The sequence below is a fragment of the Schistocerca nitens genome, chromosome 2 (genome assembly GCF_023898315.1).
Source record: "Schistocerca nitens isolate TAMUIC-IGC-003100 chromosome 2, iqSchNite1.1, whole genome shotgun sequence".
Lineage (NCBI taxonomy): Eukaryota > Metazoa > Arthropoda > Insecta > Orthoptera > Acrididae > Schistocerca > Schistocerca nitens.
The window spans coordinates 914,457,417-914,475,668 of NC_064615.1; the positions used below are offsets into that span (position 1 = coordinate 914,457,417).

At 41.6% G+C, this 18,252-nt stretch overlaps 1 protein-coding gene across 4 annotated transcripts in view; it reads right to left on the reverse strand.

Moving 5' to 3' along the window:
* Nucleotides 1-18,252, reverse strand: part of LOC126237234 (Ig-like and fibronectin type-III domain-containing protein 1) — a 1,152,289-nt gene that overhangs the window by 96,765 nt on the left and 1,037,272 nt on the right. For all 4 annotated transcript variants that reach the window (XM_049947130.1, XM_049947127.1, XM_049947128.1 and 1 more), the window contains 2 exons: nucleotides 13,087-13,321; nucleotides 8,509-8,647 (listed from right to left, as the gene is read on the reverse strand). In XM_049947130.1, coding sequence (XP_049803087.1) covers nucleotides 8,509-8,647; nucleotides 13,087-13,321 — 374 coding nt within the window. The remainder of the gene's footprint in view (nucleotides 1-8,508; nucleotides 8,648-13,086; nucleotides 13,322-18,252) is intronic.

Genomic DNA, 18,252 nt, shown 5'->3' on the forward strand with positions numbered 1-18,252 from the left:
AGCCATTCATGAGTTCATGTTCCCAAACAATGATGGAATATTTATGGATTACAATGCACCATGTCACTGGGCCACAGTTGTTCATGATTGGTGTAAATAACATTCTGGATTATTTGAGTGAATGATTTGGCCACCCAGATCGCCCGATGTTAATCCCATCTGTTTTTATGAGACATAATTGAGAGGTCAGTTCATGCATAAAATCCTGCACTGGCAACACTTTTGCTGTTATGGATGGTTATAGAGGCAGTGTGGCTCAATATTTGTGCAGGGGACTTCCGAAGATATATTGAGTCCATGGCATGTCAAGATGCTGCATTATGCCAGAAAAAAGGAGGTCCAACATGATATTAGGAAGTATCTAATGATTTTTGTCACTTCGGTGTATTTTTGTACAACCTGTTGATACATATGTTAAAAATATCAGTGAAATGAGTCTTGTATAAAATTCTGACTTCTACACATCTATACTGCAATAAAATAGTCTGTGTTAGTAGTGAAATTGTTCTAAGGGTTTTAGTGTATATACATTTATGAGTTAGTGAATAGTTCAGTGTGAACTTTTAAACAAAAAATTGTTTCAGACTTTTTATTTATTCCCCTTCCACAAATTATATGTCACTTAGGATCCATGGAAGGAATATTAGATTATTTTTTATAAACATTAATTTTTTGTTTTTGCGATGAGCTCCATATCCCCAAGTATCTCCTCAGTATGAGTTTATGGAACAATAGTATATCTATCTATCTACCAGCATATCTACCTATCTGTCTATGCCTGTCATTTTTCAGTCTTGCCATTCATTCCCTCATTGGTTCACACTGTCTTTGTACTGTTATAGTCGATGAGAAGAGCACAGTTATATCCTTTGCTTTACAGGTTAAGTGCAACCACAAAAAATAATATGTCAGTAGTTTCATGTTTTTAAGGCTATTACAGCATGCAGTCAGTATCAGGATGTATATTATTATGAAATTAATGGCCACTGGTTTTTAAAAATTAACTGAACAAAGGAAGAGTTAATCGTTATTGCAGAAGACATCTGTGCAGGAGATATACAAAACTCTTCTCTTTGTATAATTGAAGAAATGCAATAATATCTAGTGAGATTAGTACAGTTTCAGAATGAAAACTAATTTGGATGAAAACAAGTGTTAAAAATTGATCAGACATGGTTATCGGATACTTTTATAGACATGGTTATGGGATACTTTTACAGACACCTGCCTCAGGAAAAGTAGTGGTGGAACATTTGAGGGGAAAGTTGGAAAATATTTCATGTACATTTCATGATGTTGTAATACTAGATGGAGACCTCAGCATAATGTAGTTTATTGACTGTATTCAATAAAAAAAAATGTGCTAGAGCGGAAGTGTAATGCAACAGAGCCAGCCACAGGTGGGTGAGAGTGTTACGCACTGCAAAGCAAAATATGGCCAACTGGCAGAAGCAGAGCCAGCTGGGCATGGGATAGCCACAGCCATCACTGCAATATGCTAGCAGAAGGAGAGAATTCTTTCCTCACTTGTCACCATGGAGGTGTTTAGAGTATGTGCCGTAAGTCCTAAACAAACATATTCTGGAGCATATAAGTACTCAGCCATTCGTGTACTAAGATATTCTCATCTCAATATCACAGCCTATGCCAAGAACAAGTGACACCTGGAGTGAGATCCCGGAACACAGTATAAGGTCCACCGTTCGACCACCAGACAGGGCAGTCTGCCCTGAGTCACGAGGGAGCCACCTGCTCAACAAAAGAAGTTTATGGGCATTGTCAGCTGTGCCACCACACTGTGATCATGATTGCAGCTGGAGATTTCACTGGCTGTGATATTTGAGCGATGCCCCACTTGGCCCCCCTCTTTGTACTGTCAGCATGCTTGATGTCTATTGTTTAACATGAGAGGCAACTCGACGCCTCCGCTAAGCTGTTCCTGATGTACTATGGGTGAGGGCCAGAATAAATAACCTTTTTATAGGTGTGAAGGGGGAGGAAAGTAATAGGTATTCCTGCCTGTAGGTGGGATTTAGAGAAGGACATATTGAATAACACACAACTACTGTGATGACTGGAGAAGTAATGCAGTGTGCCAGAGCTGCAGAAGAGGCATTTAATCAGAATATCAGGGAACTACAAACTGAAGTGGCAGTCTTAGACAGGGAAGTAGTAACAGCAAAATGGTTTCAGTCCATAGAAGATAGCATTTGGGAAGCATGAAAGAAGGTAATAGAACTATAGGAGTCTATGCAACATGCTGTAAGAGGTCAGCTAGGGATAAATGTGCTGTTACCAGAGCTTCATGGGATCTAAGGAAGTACACAAGGAACTACTGCAGAATTGTGGTTGCTTTTAGAACATGAGCACAAAACCCTACCTTTTTATTCCAAGGTAACCCCAGTACCAGTGAGAAATGATGGAGCAAAAGTTTACATTTCTGTTTCTATACCTGCAGAAGGGAAACAAGCACATTACAAGTGCTACATAGATCATGTGTCTCCTGTCAAGTGGGCAATACTGAAGAAATTTGTAGGAGCAAAAATGAATTGACTGTTATTAATTGCAAAAGATAAGGAAAGATATGTAGAAATGGAGGAAGCAAAGTTACAAAAAAATACCACTGAGGAGAAATGACAGCCTTCCTGAGGGGCAGGATTCCTGCACAGTGAAATTGTTAACGGGACAAAAGGAGGTAAGAGAACGCAATAAAGAAGTAATCATGCCGGAATTGTATTTTTAGCAGGTTGAGGTGCATTGTTTGTACTCTGCCTTTGACAGAATGATAGTAGTGGCTGGTTGTTTTGAGCAGACGAAGCTTACGTCAGCAAAGACACTAGAATTTAACAGGAGTGCTTTGTTATTAAATGGAACAGTGTGTGAGATAGTGGGGCCTACTTTCCATCTGCACAACATTATTTCAAGGATAACTCACCTGAATATTTCACAGCCTGGATTTTACTGGCTGGAGGAACCCATGGACATGCTATCTACCACAGATCTAACCAGCTTAAATAAGACTCTGGGGCCAGAACACACTTCTGAACCAGCAGGAGGGACGAATCTCCCTGGAAATCTTATTGTGGGATGTAAATTCATATCAGGAAAATCAGTATCAGAAAGAGGCTGCATTCACTATTGTCATACCAACCACTATATTGGCACTTATTCTGCTAAGCATAGTCCTTATTTTGGTCTGTAGAAGAAGAAGCACAAAACTGAGCTTGGACCCAGCTGTGATTCAGATTTCAAGGGATTGGATTTCCAAAGTATAAAAGCAGCAGATGGAAACTGAACACACATGTGGGTATTTTTAAGAATAGTTGATTCATTTTAGATCGCAAGTTTGGAGCAGAAGTTAGAAGTTAATGTGAAAGAAGCCTAGTAATGAATTAAGTTCCATGGTGTTTGAGTTAAGCAGCAGGGCAAGGGGTCCTATGGAAATGTGTAAGATCAAGTGATAGGGTTAAGGAAACCAACTGCAGAATAATTCTAAAGAGGTGAAACAGGGACAGAGGGGCTGACCATGAGGAACTTTAGAGTAAAGGATAATCTAGTTTGGTTGACCCGAGGGAATGGGTCTTGATAAAAAATAGGGCAAAGTAGTGTGTCGAGTGTAGCCAGTGCAAAATACGCCAGAGTGGAAGTGAGTTGCAACAGAGCCAGCCACAGATGGGGGAGAGTGTTATACACTGATGAGCAAAATACGGCTGACTTGGCACGGTATAGCAACAGCCAACACTGCAATATGCTAGTGGAATGAGGGACGCCTTGCTTCACTTTTCGCTGTGGAAGTGTTTAGAGTATGTGCCTAAACAAAACATAGTCTGAAGCCATTTGTGTACTAAGACATTCTCATCTCAGTATCACAGCCTACAACAAGAGTGTGTAACATCCAGAGTGACATTCCGGAAAGCAATGCAGGGTCTGCTGTTCAACCACCAGACAGGAGAGCCTTCCCTGAGTCATGAGGGAGCTGCCCACTGACTGGAGGAAGTTGACGGGCATTGTCAGCTGTGCCACCATGTTGTGATCACAGTTGCAGCTGGAGAGTTCACTGACAGTGGCATTCGACTGATGCCACACTTGGCCCCACTCTTTGCACTGTCAGCAAGGGTGGACGTCTATTGTGTCACAGGAGAGGCACCTCAATGCCTCCACCAAGCTGTTCCTGATGTGCTTTGACCAAGGGCGAGAATAAAGAAATTAATTGAACACATTTCCTGTCATCCTGATATTTCATTTCACTCTCCACCAATGCGGGCAACAATCCAATGTCACTTAACAATACCAACTATGGACTGGGAGACAAGTGATTAGGGTGTGTAGCAGAGACATGGAATCATGTGAAATTGTTGTAAATGCCTTATCTGAAGAGTAGTTTGAGAAGATATTATCTTAGATCTGCAAGTAACAAAAAGACCCAAACATTTGGATGCAGTTAGTGTAAACAAGCAATCAACAATCATAATACCATTACAGCATCACTGAATACAGCTTTAAATAGGAATACAAAGAAAGGTTGGAAGATGTCTATGCATGGTGAGAGTGACAAGAAACAGATTACTTGAGCGGTCAGCATGAAAATTTCATCCTACCACTGACAATGTTGAGCATCAATGGACAATGTTCAAGAGCATTGTACAGTACACTTCAGACAGGTATGTGGTGAGTGGAGTCGTGAGGGATGGAAAAGGCCTACCCTGGTTCGATAGCCATATTTGAAAGCTGCTATGAAAGCACAGAAAGCTCCAATGCAAATTTAAATGGAGCTAAAGCCTTACTGACAAACAAAAATTAAAGGAAGCCAAAATTAGCATAAGGGGAGTCACGTGTGAAGTCTTCAATGAATTCAAAAGCTAAATTCTGTCTATCAACTCGATAGAAAATCCTAAGAAGTTTTGGTCTTATGTTAAATCAGTAAATGAATTGAAGCCATCTATCCAGACACTCTGTGACCATAATGGCATTGAAATGGATGACGACACAGAAAAGGCTGAAACACTAAACGTCTTTTTCCATAACTGCTCCACAGAGAAAGATGAAGTGTACTGCCTCCTTTAAATCATCGCAGGAATATCAAAGTTGTTGATATCGAGATAAATGATCATGGGATAGAAAAGCAACTGAAATCGCTTAAGAGAAGGAAGGTAACTGGACCTGGTGGGATACCAGTACTATTCTACATAGAGTATGCGAAAAAACTTGCTCCTCTTTTGGCAGCCGTGTACTGTAGGTTTTTGCAGCAGAAGTGTTCTTGATGATTGGTAAAAAGCACGGGCTATTCCCACTTTCAAGAAGGGTCGCCAAACAAGGAAAAAACTATAGGCCTGGCCTATATCTCTGATATCAATCAACTGTAGTGTTTTGGAAGATGTTTTATGCTTGGTATTATGACATTTATGGAGAACCATAATCTCCTCTGCGGGAATCAACATGGGTACCAAAACAACGATGATGGTAAACCCAGCTGATTCTGTTCGCCCGCGACACCCAGAAAGCATTAGGTTCAGGCGCCAAGGTAGATGCCCTGTTCCTTGACTTCCGGAAGGCGTCCGTTACAGTTCCACACTGCCGTCTAATGGACAAAATACGAATGAATGGGACATCAGACAACCTGTGAGATAGGACTGAAGAACATCTAGCAAACCGAGCATAGCATGTCATTTCAATGGAAAGAAGTCTTAAGACATAAAAATTACTTCGAATGCACCCCGAGTTGTGTTATAAATCTATTATTTTTCACAATATATGTAAATGATATAGTCGACAACATCGCAACTTCCATGAAGATTTCCCTGGGTGATGCTGCTGTATACAGGGCAGTCACAATGCTATAAAATTGTAGCAACACGCTGGAAGACCTGCAGAGGATCGTCAGTCGGTGCAGGGAGTGGCAATTGACCCTCAGCATAAACAAATTAAGTATTGCGTGTACACAGGCAGGAAGACCCATTATTTACACAATTACAGAACGATACTGGAAGCAGTTAGTTCAATAAAATATCTAGGAGTATGCATATGGAGGGATTTAAAGTGGAACGACCACATAAAACTTGTTGCAGGAAAGGCAGGTGCCAAGACTGAGACTCATTAGAATAATCCTCAAGAAATGCGAATTGTGCTACAAAAGTTTTGCAATACAGCTACATTTATTTTTAATTTTTTCAAAGTAATTTCCACCAAACTGAATACACCTCTCCATCCTCCAGAACCACTCCCTAAACCAGTTCTCCCAGGTTTCTGTAGGGAGTAAGGCACACTCGTTGTGTCAATCCATCATGAGGTTCTCATCACTTGAAAATTGGACTCCTTTCACGTTCATTTCCACTGCGGGAAAAGTAAAAAGTCACAAGGATCAAGGTCTGGACTGTAAGGAGGGTGCCAATTAGTTTCAGTCCTGCACCCCGCAAATATTCGGTACGTGCTTTGACGCAGTGAGATGGAGCGTTGTCGTGATGGAGCAACTGGGTGTCCATTCTTGACTTCGATCGCAGGTTCTTCAAAGACTGGATGACTTTGGGCAGGCACTGCTCGGTGTACCACTTAGCTGTGACTGTCTTCCGTGTGTCTAAAACAACACGCTCTACAATTCCACTCGAGTTGAACAAAACAGCTATCATTTGCTTCTTTACTGATTGGGATTATTTGACAGCTATGGGTGAGTCGTCATCTTCAAAGACCTAAACTATGTACTGAATCTTAGTCGGCAAGTCTTAATAGTACAGCCAAGTCTCATCACCTGTCACGAAGTTATTCACATTTTGCGATTGTCCCTTAGAAAACGTTCGTAACCTCTCCCGGCACCAAGCAACACATCGTGTCATCTGCTATTCCGTCAGTCTATACGGCACCCAGAGACAACAAAGTTTCTTTACTTGCAAATGATCACGCATAATCGAATGAATTGCTGGTACATTTAACCCTAAGGTATCCTGTCTTCGTCTACCATTTTCCTCAAATCATCAACGTTTTCCTCCGTAACTGATTATCGTGGTTTTCCCGTCCTCTCAGCGTCCTCCAGAGAGAAATATCCTCTTTGGAATTCTCTGTACCACCTGAATATAGTTGTGCGATGTGGATACACATGGCCGAGTGCAGAGAGTCGTTTCTTCAAAGCACTGGTCTGTGTTTAAGCCACCCGCGAAGTTGTACCGCAAAACTGCCCAAATCTCACTTCGTGACCACGATGCCATAGCAAGCACTTCAAACTAACCCTGCTAGTGACTGCACCCACAGACTTGGCACAGCGGCTACAATCCATGTATGAAGTATTCTCAGAACACTGCAGCGATCAGCTTTCTGGGACTTATTGTTGCGTCGTGTTGCAAAACTTCCCTAGTACCCGTTGTGTAGTCCATCAACAAAGGAGGTAGCTTACAAAACCCTCGTCCGATTAATACTTGAGTATTGATCGTCATTATGGGATCCGTACCAGATAGGATTGACAGGGGAAATAGAGAAAAGCTAAAGAAGAGCAGGACATTTCATTACAAGCTCATTTATTCAGTACGAAAGTCTCACAGAGATTATCAACCAACTCCAGTGGTATACGGTTTCGCGAGCGTACGTTTCTAGAAGAGCAACAGATGTATTACTGCGAGTCCGCACATAAGCTTACTGGGAATTGTTCTTCCCTCGAACTATTCACGACTGGAACAGGAAAGGGTGCAAGTAACAGTGGTACACAAAGGATCCTTGTGAAGTAGGGCCTATAGGTGTAGATGCAGGAAGTGCATGAGCCTAGCCAGATGAAACTCCAAATATTTAAGTGTGTTGTGTTTCAAGTAAGCAGACAGTAGACACATGGTGCACCTCACTTTCCGTATCCACCTGTTTATTCCAACCATATCCTGTGCCAGCTCATAAATTTCCCATATATAACACCATCATCTTTCCTACAGCTCCCCCGGTCTGCTGCCTCACCTTTATCAACACATCCCACTTCCCTCTACCTTCAAACATAGCGTATCCTTTTCCAGCAAAATTTTAATTGCCTTTGATTCTCAAACCATGAAATCACATCTGAAACCTCCATTTCCTTCCAACCATATCTTACCCATCCAATTCCAAATGAGGGCTCCAAACCACTCTTTTCTTTCCCTACTTATTTCCTCACACCTGCATCCCACATATCAGTTTATTACCACATAAACATTCAACATCCTTTTCCATACAACAACCCTCTCCAATATTCCAATCCCTAGTTACATTTACCAGGAACCCACATCATGTCGTCCTCATAATGAAAAGAATGTACATTACATCACCATTTTCTTGCCATAAACATCACCACTTATTTTAACTTCTTAAGTAATACTGTATTAAGCTTCTAAAATAACCTAACTCAAAAAAAAAAAAAAAAACTGAAGAACCGCAATTTGGCTGCTGCCAGCCCACCCCAGCAGGAGGAACTTAAACATCTGTTAAATAAAGACAAAAAATTCCCATGACAGGGAAGAAAAGCTGATCATATCTGCGGGTCTGTATGTAGCTGCCAGGACTTACCGAGACGTTGTAGGAGTAGGTTGCCTGCACTGGGGAGACCTCGTGGGGTGACGGAGGTGCCGTCATCTCCTCACCAGCGAACGGTATCTCCGCAGCTGCAGCGCGCGCATAGCTATCAGCAGCGTCAGCGTAGCTGTCCCTGAGCAACAGGCAGATATTCATCAAACTGTATAGAAGGCATTGCTAGTAGGACGTAAAGTCGGTAATTGAGGCAATGCTCCATCTTTTGGAAGACACTTTTACTTTCAGGCCATATGAACATGGTAGAATATATATTTAGTATATACAGTTTGAAGCGGATGCGACTATCCATCCATTGATGTCGGCGGTTGTTAGCGGACAATATAAGTCAATGCACCAAACACAGACAGGAGGAGAGGTCACCCACTTTATGGCAGGTTCCACGCTTTGAATCTCTAAATGCAACGTTTAACTTCACATAGAGGCTCATATTTTCTGGGAATGGCGATGGCAGCTTGCAAGAACTTTCTCACGGAATTCTTTGTAGAAATGTCCTCGTATATCGTTCACTCTTATGTATCTTTAATGAAGTTAACCATCAGCAATAAACGATGTGTCGTCATGCTCAATGACAATAACATGTACACTAGCGTGCAAATGTCAAGCATCATCAACGAAAGATGTAGGTTGAGAAGCAATATCATGAAAGAGAGATTACGTTTTGTCACGCCGCCAGTGACAAGGTGAACATGGAACACAAGCTCAGAGTGAGTAAGCATGTATTAAGAAATCACCAGGGGCCATTTCGAGAGAACCGCTAAGCGAAATAAGAAAATTACGGAAAATCTGAAAGTGCACGACCTAACGAGAATTTGAAGAACGTTACTCTCCAAAAACGAGTTCAGCCCTCAACCACTGCACAACCTCTTTGCAGGAAATGGAAAGAGGAAGAAACACTGTAAAAGACTACAGAAATTTGTGCCTGTAGAAAACTTTCCCGCAAGCCAGAATTGTGTCACAGTTTCGAACAGACACGTGATTCATAGATAGCGAAAAGCACATAACTAAGACACACAATGTCCAGGTCGCCGTGAGCAGAGTGAGTCAATTGGTTATTAGAGAATCTCCTTAGTCGTTTGAGTCAGACTGAACAACGTAACAGCGCAAATATTCGCTCATATGATAGGACCATTCGTCTACGCTCATACCAGCCATTGCGATAAGAAAATGTACAGAAAATTGTCTCCGAAATTGTTCCTTTCCAACACCATTCTCCAGATTTTGCCCTATGTGTTGTTTTCTGCTTTCTATCCTCAAAAAATGACGTTTAGGTAATGAAGAGGTTCTCTGTTTCATCAAAAATTACTTGCACAGCTCGAAATAAATTTCTTTACTACATTATTGTGAAGCATCTATCAGCCATATACACCACTGGCTCCTTTGCATGTTAAGCTGTGAACATACGCTCACAAATGTCGCCTGTCGCATTGGCTGCTCTGGGTAATGGGGATGGGAGGAAAGATGCAAGGGAATAATTCCCTCCCTCTTTCTCAAACGGCCTTCTACAATGGTACGGTGTGTCGTGTTGTTTAGTAGCTAAGGTTGGCAACGGGTGTAAACATTCCGTACCAGTGGAAAGTCATCCGATTCCCACAGATTGTTTCGCTCCCAGAAAAGGGGAAGATTATACAGTATCCTAACTATTTATTTTTTGTTTCCTGCTACCAGGTTTGAACGGACAGTTCGTCTTCAGATGGATGCAACAGATTATGAGAGACTGATGATGTTGTGCCCTACGAGAAATAAAAATGATGTGAAGAGAAAACAATGATCTTTGCTTTTCGCCAGTTAAAAATTCCAGAGCATATGTATGATTCATGTGTTTACTGTGAAATCGTCCAGTTATCTTAGGAGCCCTGTGTACTGTAGTACTGTAAGGCGTCATGCTTCAATGATTGCTCCCAAAGGCATTCAAAACTTGCAGTGACAAAGAACGACAAAACGATTTATACGGGTATATTCATCAGTTTAGTGGCTGACAGCTGCTTTAGAATGACTTATCTTACCATACAGCTCATGTTACCCTCAACAAAATAACTTTACAACTTTCATTTATGAGGAAATTAAAATGCATTGACCTCCAAAGAGATTAATCTGAGAAATAATTACCATGATTATCAATCTGTCTTCGTATGTTGAATGTCATGGTATGGCCTACCATAAATGTTTATATTTTTACATACTTCAGTTTTAAGAAGTTCACAGCCAACTTTCGGGAAAAAAAGTAGCATGCTCAGTCCGGAACCGCGCTACTGCTACGGTCGCAGGTTCGACTCCTGCCTCAGGCATGGATGTGTGTGATGTCCTTAGGTTAGTTAGGTTTAAGTAGTTCTAAGTTCTAGGGGACTGATGACCTAAGATGTTAAGTCCCTTAGTGCTCAGAGCCATTTTTAAAAGTAGCATGAAAATGATGAGTCACGAGAATGGCGAGGAATTCTGTAAATTACAGGCTACATTTAACGCTGTATACTTTCATTTGCATGTGTAAAGACTTGCACACGTGGTGGGCGTACGACCGGATCGGTAACATTGCCGCTGGGTAATGGTGCACAATCACAGGCTGATCGCACCTGCTAAAAAAATAAAATAAAACAAAATTTAAAAAATACGTCACGATTCGAAAAACGTCCATAGGTAGAACTAATTCAGCACAGGAAGCTGACTAACGGAAGACAGAAAGTGCAAGACCCTCCACCAAGAAAAAACACCACACAGAAACTTCCTGACAGATTAAAACTGTGTGCCGGACGGAGACTCGAATTCGGGAAACCACAGAAAGATCGACTTCCCGAATGTAGGTGGAAACGACTGAAAGAAACACCAATCCTCTTATTTACATGTTCCTAGTAGTCTCCAGACCTGCGTTGAGTTTATATTGTGCAAATTTGTGAAAGTTTGTTACTATTACAGTACTTAAATTAATGGCACGGCATCTGTTCCCAGATTTTCGGACGAATCCTTTTTGGATGCAACATTTTTCTGAGTTGCAGTTTCTTGTATGTTACGTTAAAGTGATATACTAAGTGCCAATGTAAACAAGATATTACGACAGGATACCCGAAAGAAACCGAAGTTATTTTTTTAAACTTATTTAGGCCTATTCACATTTTAAGCACAAACCTTCAATCCCCTTCAAAGTACTCTCCACTTGTATTAATGCACTTGTCTACTATTTTGTTCCATTTTTCAAAAAATTGTTTAAATTCATCATTTGTGATGCTTGACAGTGCTTACGTCGTTTTTTCTTCACCTCAGGAACATTAGCAAAACTTTTTCCTTCCATGTCTCATTTTCATTCTAGGAAAAAAAAAAGGCACAGGCCAAGGTCGGATGACTGTGGGGGGTAAGGAACAGGGGTCACACCATTTTTGGTCAAGAATATCGAACAGGTTGGGCTGTGTGAGCAGGGGCTCTGACGTGACACAGAAACTAGTCACCTGACTGCCACAAATCAGGCAGCTTCCGGCGCACACGTTGCGCAATCTTTTCAAAACTTACAAGTAGAAAGCCCTGTCAACTATCTGACCCTACAGAACAAACTCTGAATGGATGACTCGTCCCACATCGAAAAAGCAAATCAGAAGTGTTTTAAAGTTTGATTCCATCTAATGGTCTTCCTTGTGGCGAGGCGAACTTTAAGTCTTCCACAGGATTGTTGGTTTCATTCAGTATCGTACGCATAGCACCAAGATCCGTCACATGTATTAATTTTTGAAAAAAAATGGTTCATTTCGGGACTCTTCTTTCAAAGTACAGCATGCTTCCACGCGACCTTATTTTTGTTCTGTAGTCAGCAGCAGCCGTGGCAGGAATTTGACCCGCATCTTCGTCAATGCCAAATATTCTGTCATAGTTCGCTGTAATGAACTTGGGCCAAGGAAGGAGGAACAGAACGAGGTTTGTCATCAACTGATATTCACCATTTTTGGAACGGAAAATCCACTCGAGCACTTTTTTCCCCCTAGAATCGTCTTTTTACGCCGCTTTTACATTCCAAGAGCTTCTGTTTCACTTGATCTCAGCAAAAACCAAAATTCATAGAAAATCAGTCATTGCAAAAACGACAATCACACAAAACTGTAGTCATCATAAACTTTGTCGTAACTAGTCCTGACCTCCTCCTGGCACTCAGCTTACTGGCTCTGGAAAGTTCGCTCCGTGCGCTCCTAGCTGCAAAACGCGGTGCTGCAAAAACTCTGCCCACCAAAAAAATTAGTTCACTTTCTTTCGGGTCCCCCTCGTATATTAAAAGATTTTAGACATTTTATTGATATTAAAATTGTAGATATCTGTGGCACGTTAAAAGCGTAAGCGGAGGTAATATTGTGGGGGGGGGGGGGGGACAGTAACAAACTGTTAACCCCTGTCCAAAACCGAACCGCGGATTGAAGCACAGGAAGCACGTGTGGGGTGTCTATCAGTCGCCTCGATAAACTTGACGTCTTTTAAATTTGGAGTCACCTGACACGAACATCGGAGAAGCCGTCAATGTGTATGAATTGCTCCAATTCGCTAGTTACGTGATGAATGTACTGAACGGTGTGGCAGGAGACCTACCTTGTAGACGAGTCTGCCGTGGAGGCGGTGGCGCTGAAGGTGACGGCGGCAGGCGGCAGGTCGTAGTCCTCAGACGGCGGCTGCGGGTCCTGGTCAAACTGTCGCAGTGACGTCACGTTGATGACGTATGTGGTGACGGTGTCGGCGTTCTCCGAGGGCACCGTCCACGACACGCGGATGGTGTTCTCCGTGAGGGCCTCCACTTCCACGTCTTCCGGAGGGCTCGGCAGCAGCTCTGTGTCACACGAGTTCACCTAAGTGCTACCTGCACACCTTTTATCAAGAGCTTAATAGGGAGTGTGACTGCAGCAGAGCAATCGATCTCCACACAACACAGGCTGCCAGGGAGGAAAAATGAGGAGGCAGCAAGTTATGCCTTCCTCAGGCAGTCCAGCCACTAGATACCTGCATTCCCAGAAGCTGCCTATAACGTTTTGTAACCGAAACTGAATGCATGTTATTGACATGTTACAGAATGGTACTCGTGTTACATTTTACGTACGTTGTCAATAACTCATTCACTGAATGATACTCCAGTGATGGGCGTCAGCAGATGTTTACTCAAGAGCGGGGGCAAACGGACTCTAACATTGACATTTTTAAAAATATAACTAAGTTGCTGAGTTTGAATTAGTGCATGCCACAAGAAATAAAATTTACTGGAGGACAACATTAATTTTATTATATCCAAGAGAATTGATGGCTTACAACTGAGGCTCGGACTGTTCCAAGGGGCAGCATACAAAAATTATAAATTTTTTACAATATGAATATAAGAAAGGAGAGTTCAATTAACACAAGTACTGTGTCCCGAAGCATACCGTGTCCTCTATCTGACAAGACACTCGATTACAGAGCAGAGGTTTCTTTCCTTTATGAGTCATTTTACATTCACTGGTTTTGAGTTCTGCTGTACTGCGAGCTCAACAAACGAAAACGGAAAAAAACCGTTGTTCTGTGGCATCCCGACTTCTATTATTGTTGTCCTCTACATACTGATGTCAGACTGACTACGAGGTGTAGTCAACTGTTGGAGTAACCAAATTCCCCATTCTGTGTGTCACTAAATCATACTACGAAATATAGTGTGTGCCCTACATGGTTTTCTAAAGTGTGAATTGTTTGCTGTGTGCGTTTTAAATGGGCGCTATAATAAGACTCTCAGTGAGGTTACTGATGGGACAAATTAACTTGAAGCGGTTAAAATCGAATGGCACTGACCGGTATTAACTGATTTCTGGCCGGTGTTGATGTGAACTAGCCGGCAACGCTGCGCAGCTTAGTGCATCTGCATTACGAGAGCGGAAGTGGTAAGAGAAATTGGTGATCGTTTAAATGTAATGTGAAGTTCATTTTGGAATTTCATTTATTGGCACACAGTTTTGTCTGTTGTCTAAAGCGGCTAGCCATCAGAAAGGAGTCCATATCAGATACAGTCACATCGTAGGATGTCTTCTTAGTGTGTGCATATACTGTTGATGCAGTCAAACACAAGAATTTCTTTTGTTGAAATAATTGTTTCGAGCCCACTTGCAAACCTTCAAAACGGATTAACGAAGACAAGAGTACATTTTGTAATCGCCAGAGGGCACTATGAGCTCTGCCCAAGAAGCCACCTGAGGAGCCTTTGTAAACGGCTGCGTAAAGCGTGAAAAACAACAGCTTAGCTCTTGAAAGAAGCGAAGAAATCTATAAAATTGCAATGAACCATTTACAGCAAGTTTTAAATTGTGGATTTTCTTCTGAAAACATATAATAGTTAAAATTTTCGTACAAAATGACGATGTCTCTCATAGTACGAACAGTAAGTCGGATAAAATCGTGTGTAATAACATTTCAGAAATATCGTTCAAACGACTGACGATTTTCCACAAAGGCTTTGCTGCGAATGAAACACGCACTCCTACTGTATAATACGACCGCGTTCTTCCGCGGACAGTCTAGTGATCTGCCCTGCAAAACTGAATAGTGTGGTTTTGTACCCAGCAATATCGGGTAGGTGGAAATAATTGAAAAAAGACTGGGGGCCATGTTTCAGCACTGTTCTGCAAAAGACTGTCTCTGCCTTGGGCCTACGTCAGCGCAGGAACGCAGCTGCACCGAAAGAAACTGTAATTTTCTGTGAACAGTGTGCCAAGCAAACGTAAATTATACAGTAATTGCCAAAGCCATAATATTTCTATTTGTGGTCGTCCATGTTATGCTGATATTGCTAAATCTTCGACTGAGGGATAATAGACAATCATTTCTAGATGCGCATAAGTATTCTCTAAGGAATAAATAGCGCGTACTGTAGATTCCAGGTTGAGATGGTTGTGCCCCTATTGCCCTCTCCCCATGTTGCAGACAACCGTGATTGCATTGTTATTGTTGAAAGAGTGTGATCGTTGCTGCTGCCAGTGTCGGAGACATAGAACATTATCTGCGATGCTCGCACATTGCGTGAGGCGTGGATGATTGGAGAAACTGATTCGCTAATATGAAGAATTCAATTTGTACTTAGTGGACGACCTAAAAGCACAATTCCTGAAGTTTATCTCGCAAATTTTTAGTAATACGTCACGGAACTATATAGTTGATCGTGGCGTAAAAACGCATCCAAGTACAAACTGTTTCAGATCTTGAGTTTTCTCATTATTTCATCCATTAGATATTTTTATATTGTTACATTAATAATGTGCTACATTTTGGAATTATTGGAAATGACGGAAGTTGCATCAACGGGAAATTTTGTTTGGAAATTCTGTTTGATATAGTTTGTTACGAAACTGCAGTGAAGTCTGATTTTTCTAGAATATTCTGAAAGATTTACAATACCTTGTGCGCAATTCGAGGTTACGATCATCCCCATATCTAACCTGTTAGTGAGAACTGTTGCTGACTCATTGGATTCAGTTGGAATATAGATATCGGCAACGAATTTTGCTTACTGGACACTAGAAGAGAGACGCTCTCAGCCTCGTAACAACTGAGGCGCTATTTCAAGGAGAGGGAGCGGGCGCGATTTGGAAAGGTCGACATAACGGCCGGGACGAAGAGGACTACACCGCGGTTGGTCGCCAGTGTGTTGTTGAAGAATAGAGAGTAAGTATAGAAGGGAAAGTCGGCTGCAATCCATGCGCCAAAATTTAGTGCACAGGTGCGAAGTCTGTCATATTGAAACCGAGTTGTAATTGTGTTTGAAGCCAAAGGCGGATACATTTTATTTCATTATATTACTTGTGTGTTCAGCTGCTGGGATTACCTACAAGTTAACAGTTGTTTGATGTACAGCAAAAATTAGAAATACGTGTTAATAAGTTAAGCTTTAACGCGGGGGTGGCGGGGGGAGGGGGCACTCCCCAAAGCTCTCAGAAAAAGGAAAAAATATAGTGTAGTCAGGTGTTTTTAAGTCACATCTGGAACTTTTTTATGGTTTCGTACAATTCGCCTTTCGTCTTCCAAAATATCAAAAATACTCCACACTTCCAGGTCTAGCCCCATGCTCCCTCCCCCTCCCTTCCCCCCCCCCCCTTCAAACTACCGCATGGGCGCCCTTGAATGTAATGATCTGTTATAAAGAAAAATGGCCGCTGCAGAAGTGATTCAAATTCTAATGCAAATATGCAATGACAAGCTTTTTCAGCTTTCAAAAAGATGAAGAACGGTAAGTGAACATTGTTATACATTTAACTCGCTAAGAACTGACCGTAATCAATTCAAAATCAGACCAATTTGTGCATAATAATTAGAAGTAACCAAACGTCTAATTCAGTAGCTGAAAACCGCAGAAAAGCACTTGACTTGGTCAAAAATATTCTGTATGCATACGCTGCAAACCACTGTGAAATACACAGGAAATGATGCGTACCAGTTATTATGTCTTTTTCCCATTCGCAAATGGAGTGCAGGAAGAGTAATTGTTTAAATGATTCTGTGCTTCAGATGCCAAGAATCAAACTGTATATTTTTAATTTTCAGTTTCATTTACTCTGTGTCTTCATAAATACTGAGCACTTAATTTTTGAACGTGTACTAAATTCCAGGTATTCACATTGCGTAACATGGTGGTGATGACTTATGGTTATTAATAACGTGTAATGGCTGCATCTTATAAATGCTATTATGTATATTGTTATGGTATAGTCTGAATACTGTAGTGTACCCGAACTAAATTATTAAACCTAAGGTGGCCAACTGTCCCCAATTCTGCGGGGCCGTCCCGGAATGATGGTTGAAATTCCGCTTTAGAATAATTAGTGAAATAGTCTCGAATTCCTGTAATTGTTAAATTACTGGTCTACGTGCACAAATCCTAGTACTAACTTATGTCTTGCGAAGTACGATTCAACTTTACGACTCGGCATCTATATGTGTGAGTGAGTGCAATCGCTTTTGCACGAGAAGTGCAAGTGAAAGGGAAAGAAACATTGGGTCACTAAGCGGCAGTAGTGGCAAGTGTTTTGGATTTAAGGTAGTGCGTGCGGTGACACCACATTGGTAACTTGTATTCGTTTCTCTCGCCCAGTTTCACTAGTGCATTTCTTTGCCTACGTATGCCTTTTTTTCCTGTTTTACAGCTGTCCTCCTCTAGAAACTGAGCATTTGTGTACTTGATCTTATATTTTGGGGTGTTTTTCTGATATCAGTGATCTATCCCTGTGTGTGTGTAATAAAAATGATAAACGAGAAACACTGTTCAAACAGGGAGCGCACGAACGAACCATTTCCTTCGATGTATCGACACTAGCGGAATTCGTTGTTGCGCAGAGCGGCGTGGTTTGACAAGATCTGCCGCGCTGTGCCGATCTCCTTTCCTTGGTTTTGCGCGACGTGGCCGGTGTGGACGCTGCTTTAGACTTTTTCGCTATCTGGACTGCTGCCATAAATAAACTACTGCTAGCGATAAAAGATTTTTGCGAATGAAAGTGTCTTGAAGAATGTCACATTACCGCCTTGAGCAGCTAGTAAAATACTTTATTTATTGTCCTTGAGTTAACAAAGTAATCTTAAAAACTCCACGTCTGGCGTACAGTCCTTTATTGATATAGGGCGAAGATAATGACAAGAAGCGGTGAGAATGTTCCAACAATATCATGCAAGGATGTGTCTGTGTACCTCATATATATTATAAAAGTGTATATGTATGTGTGAATGTAAGAACGTTCCACACCTCCACATAAACCA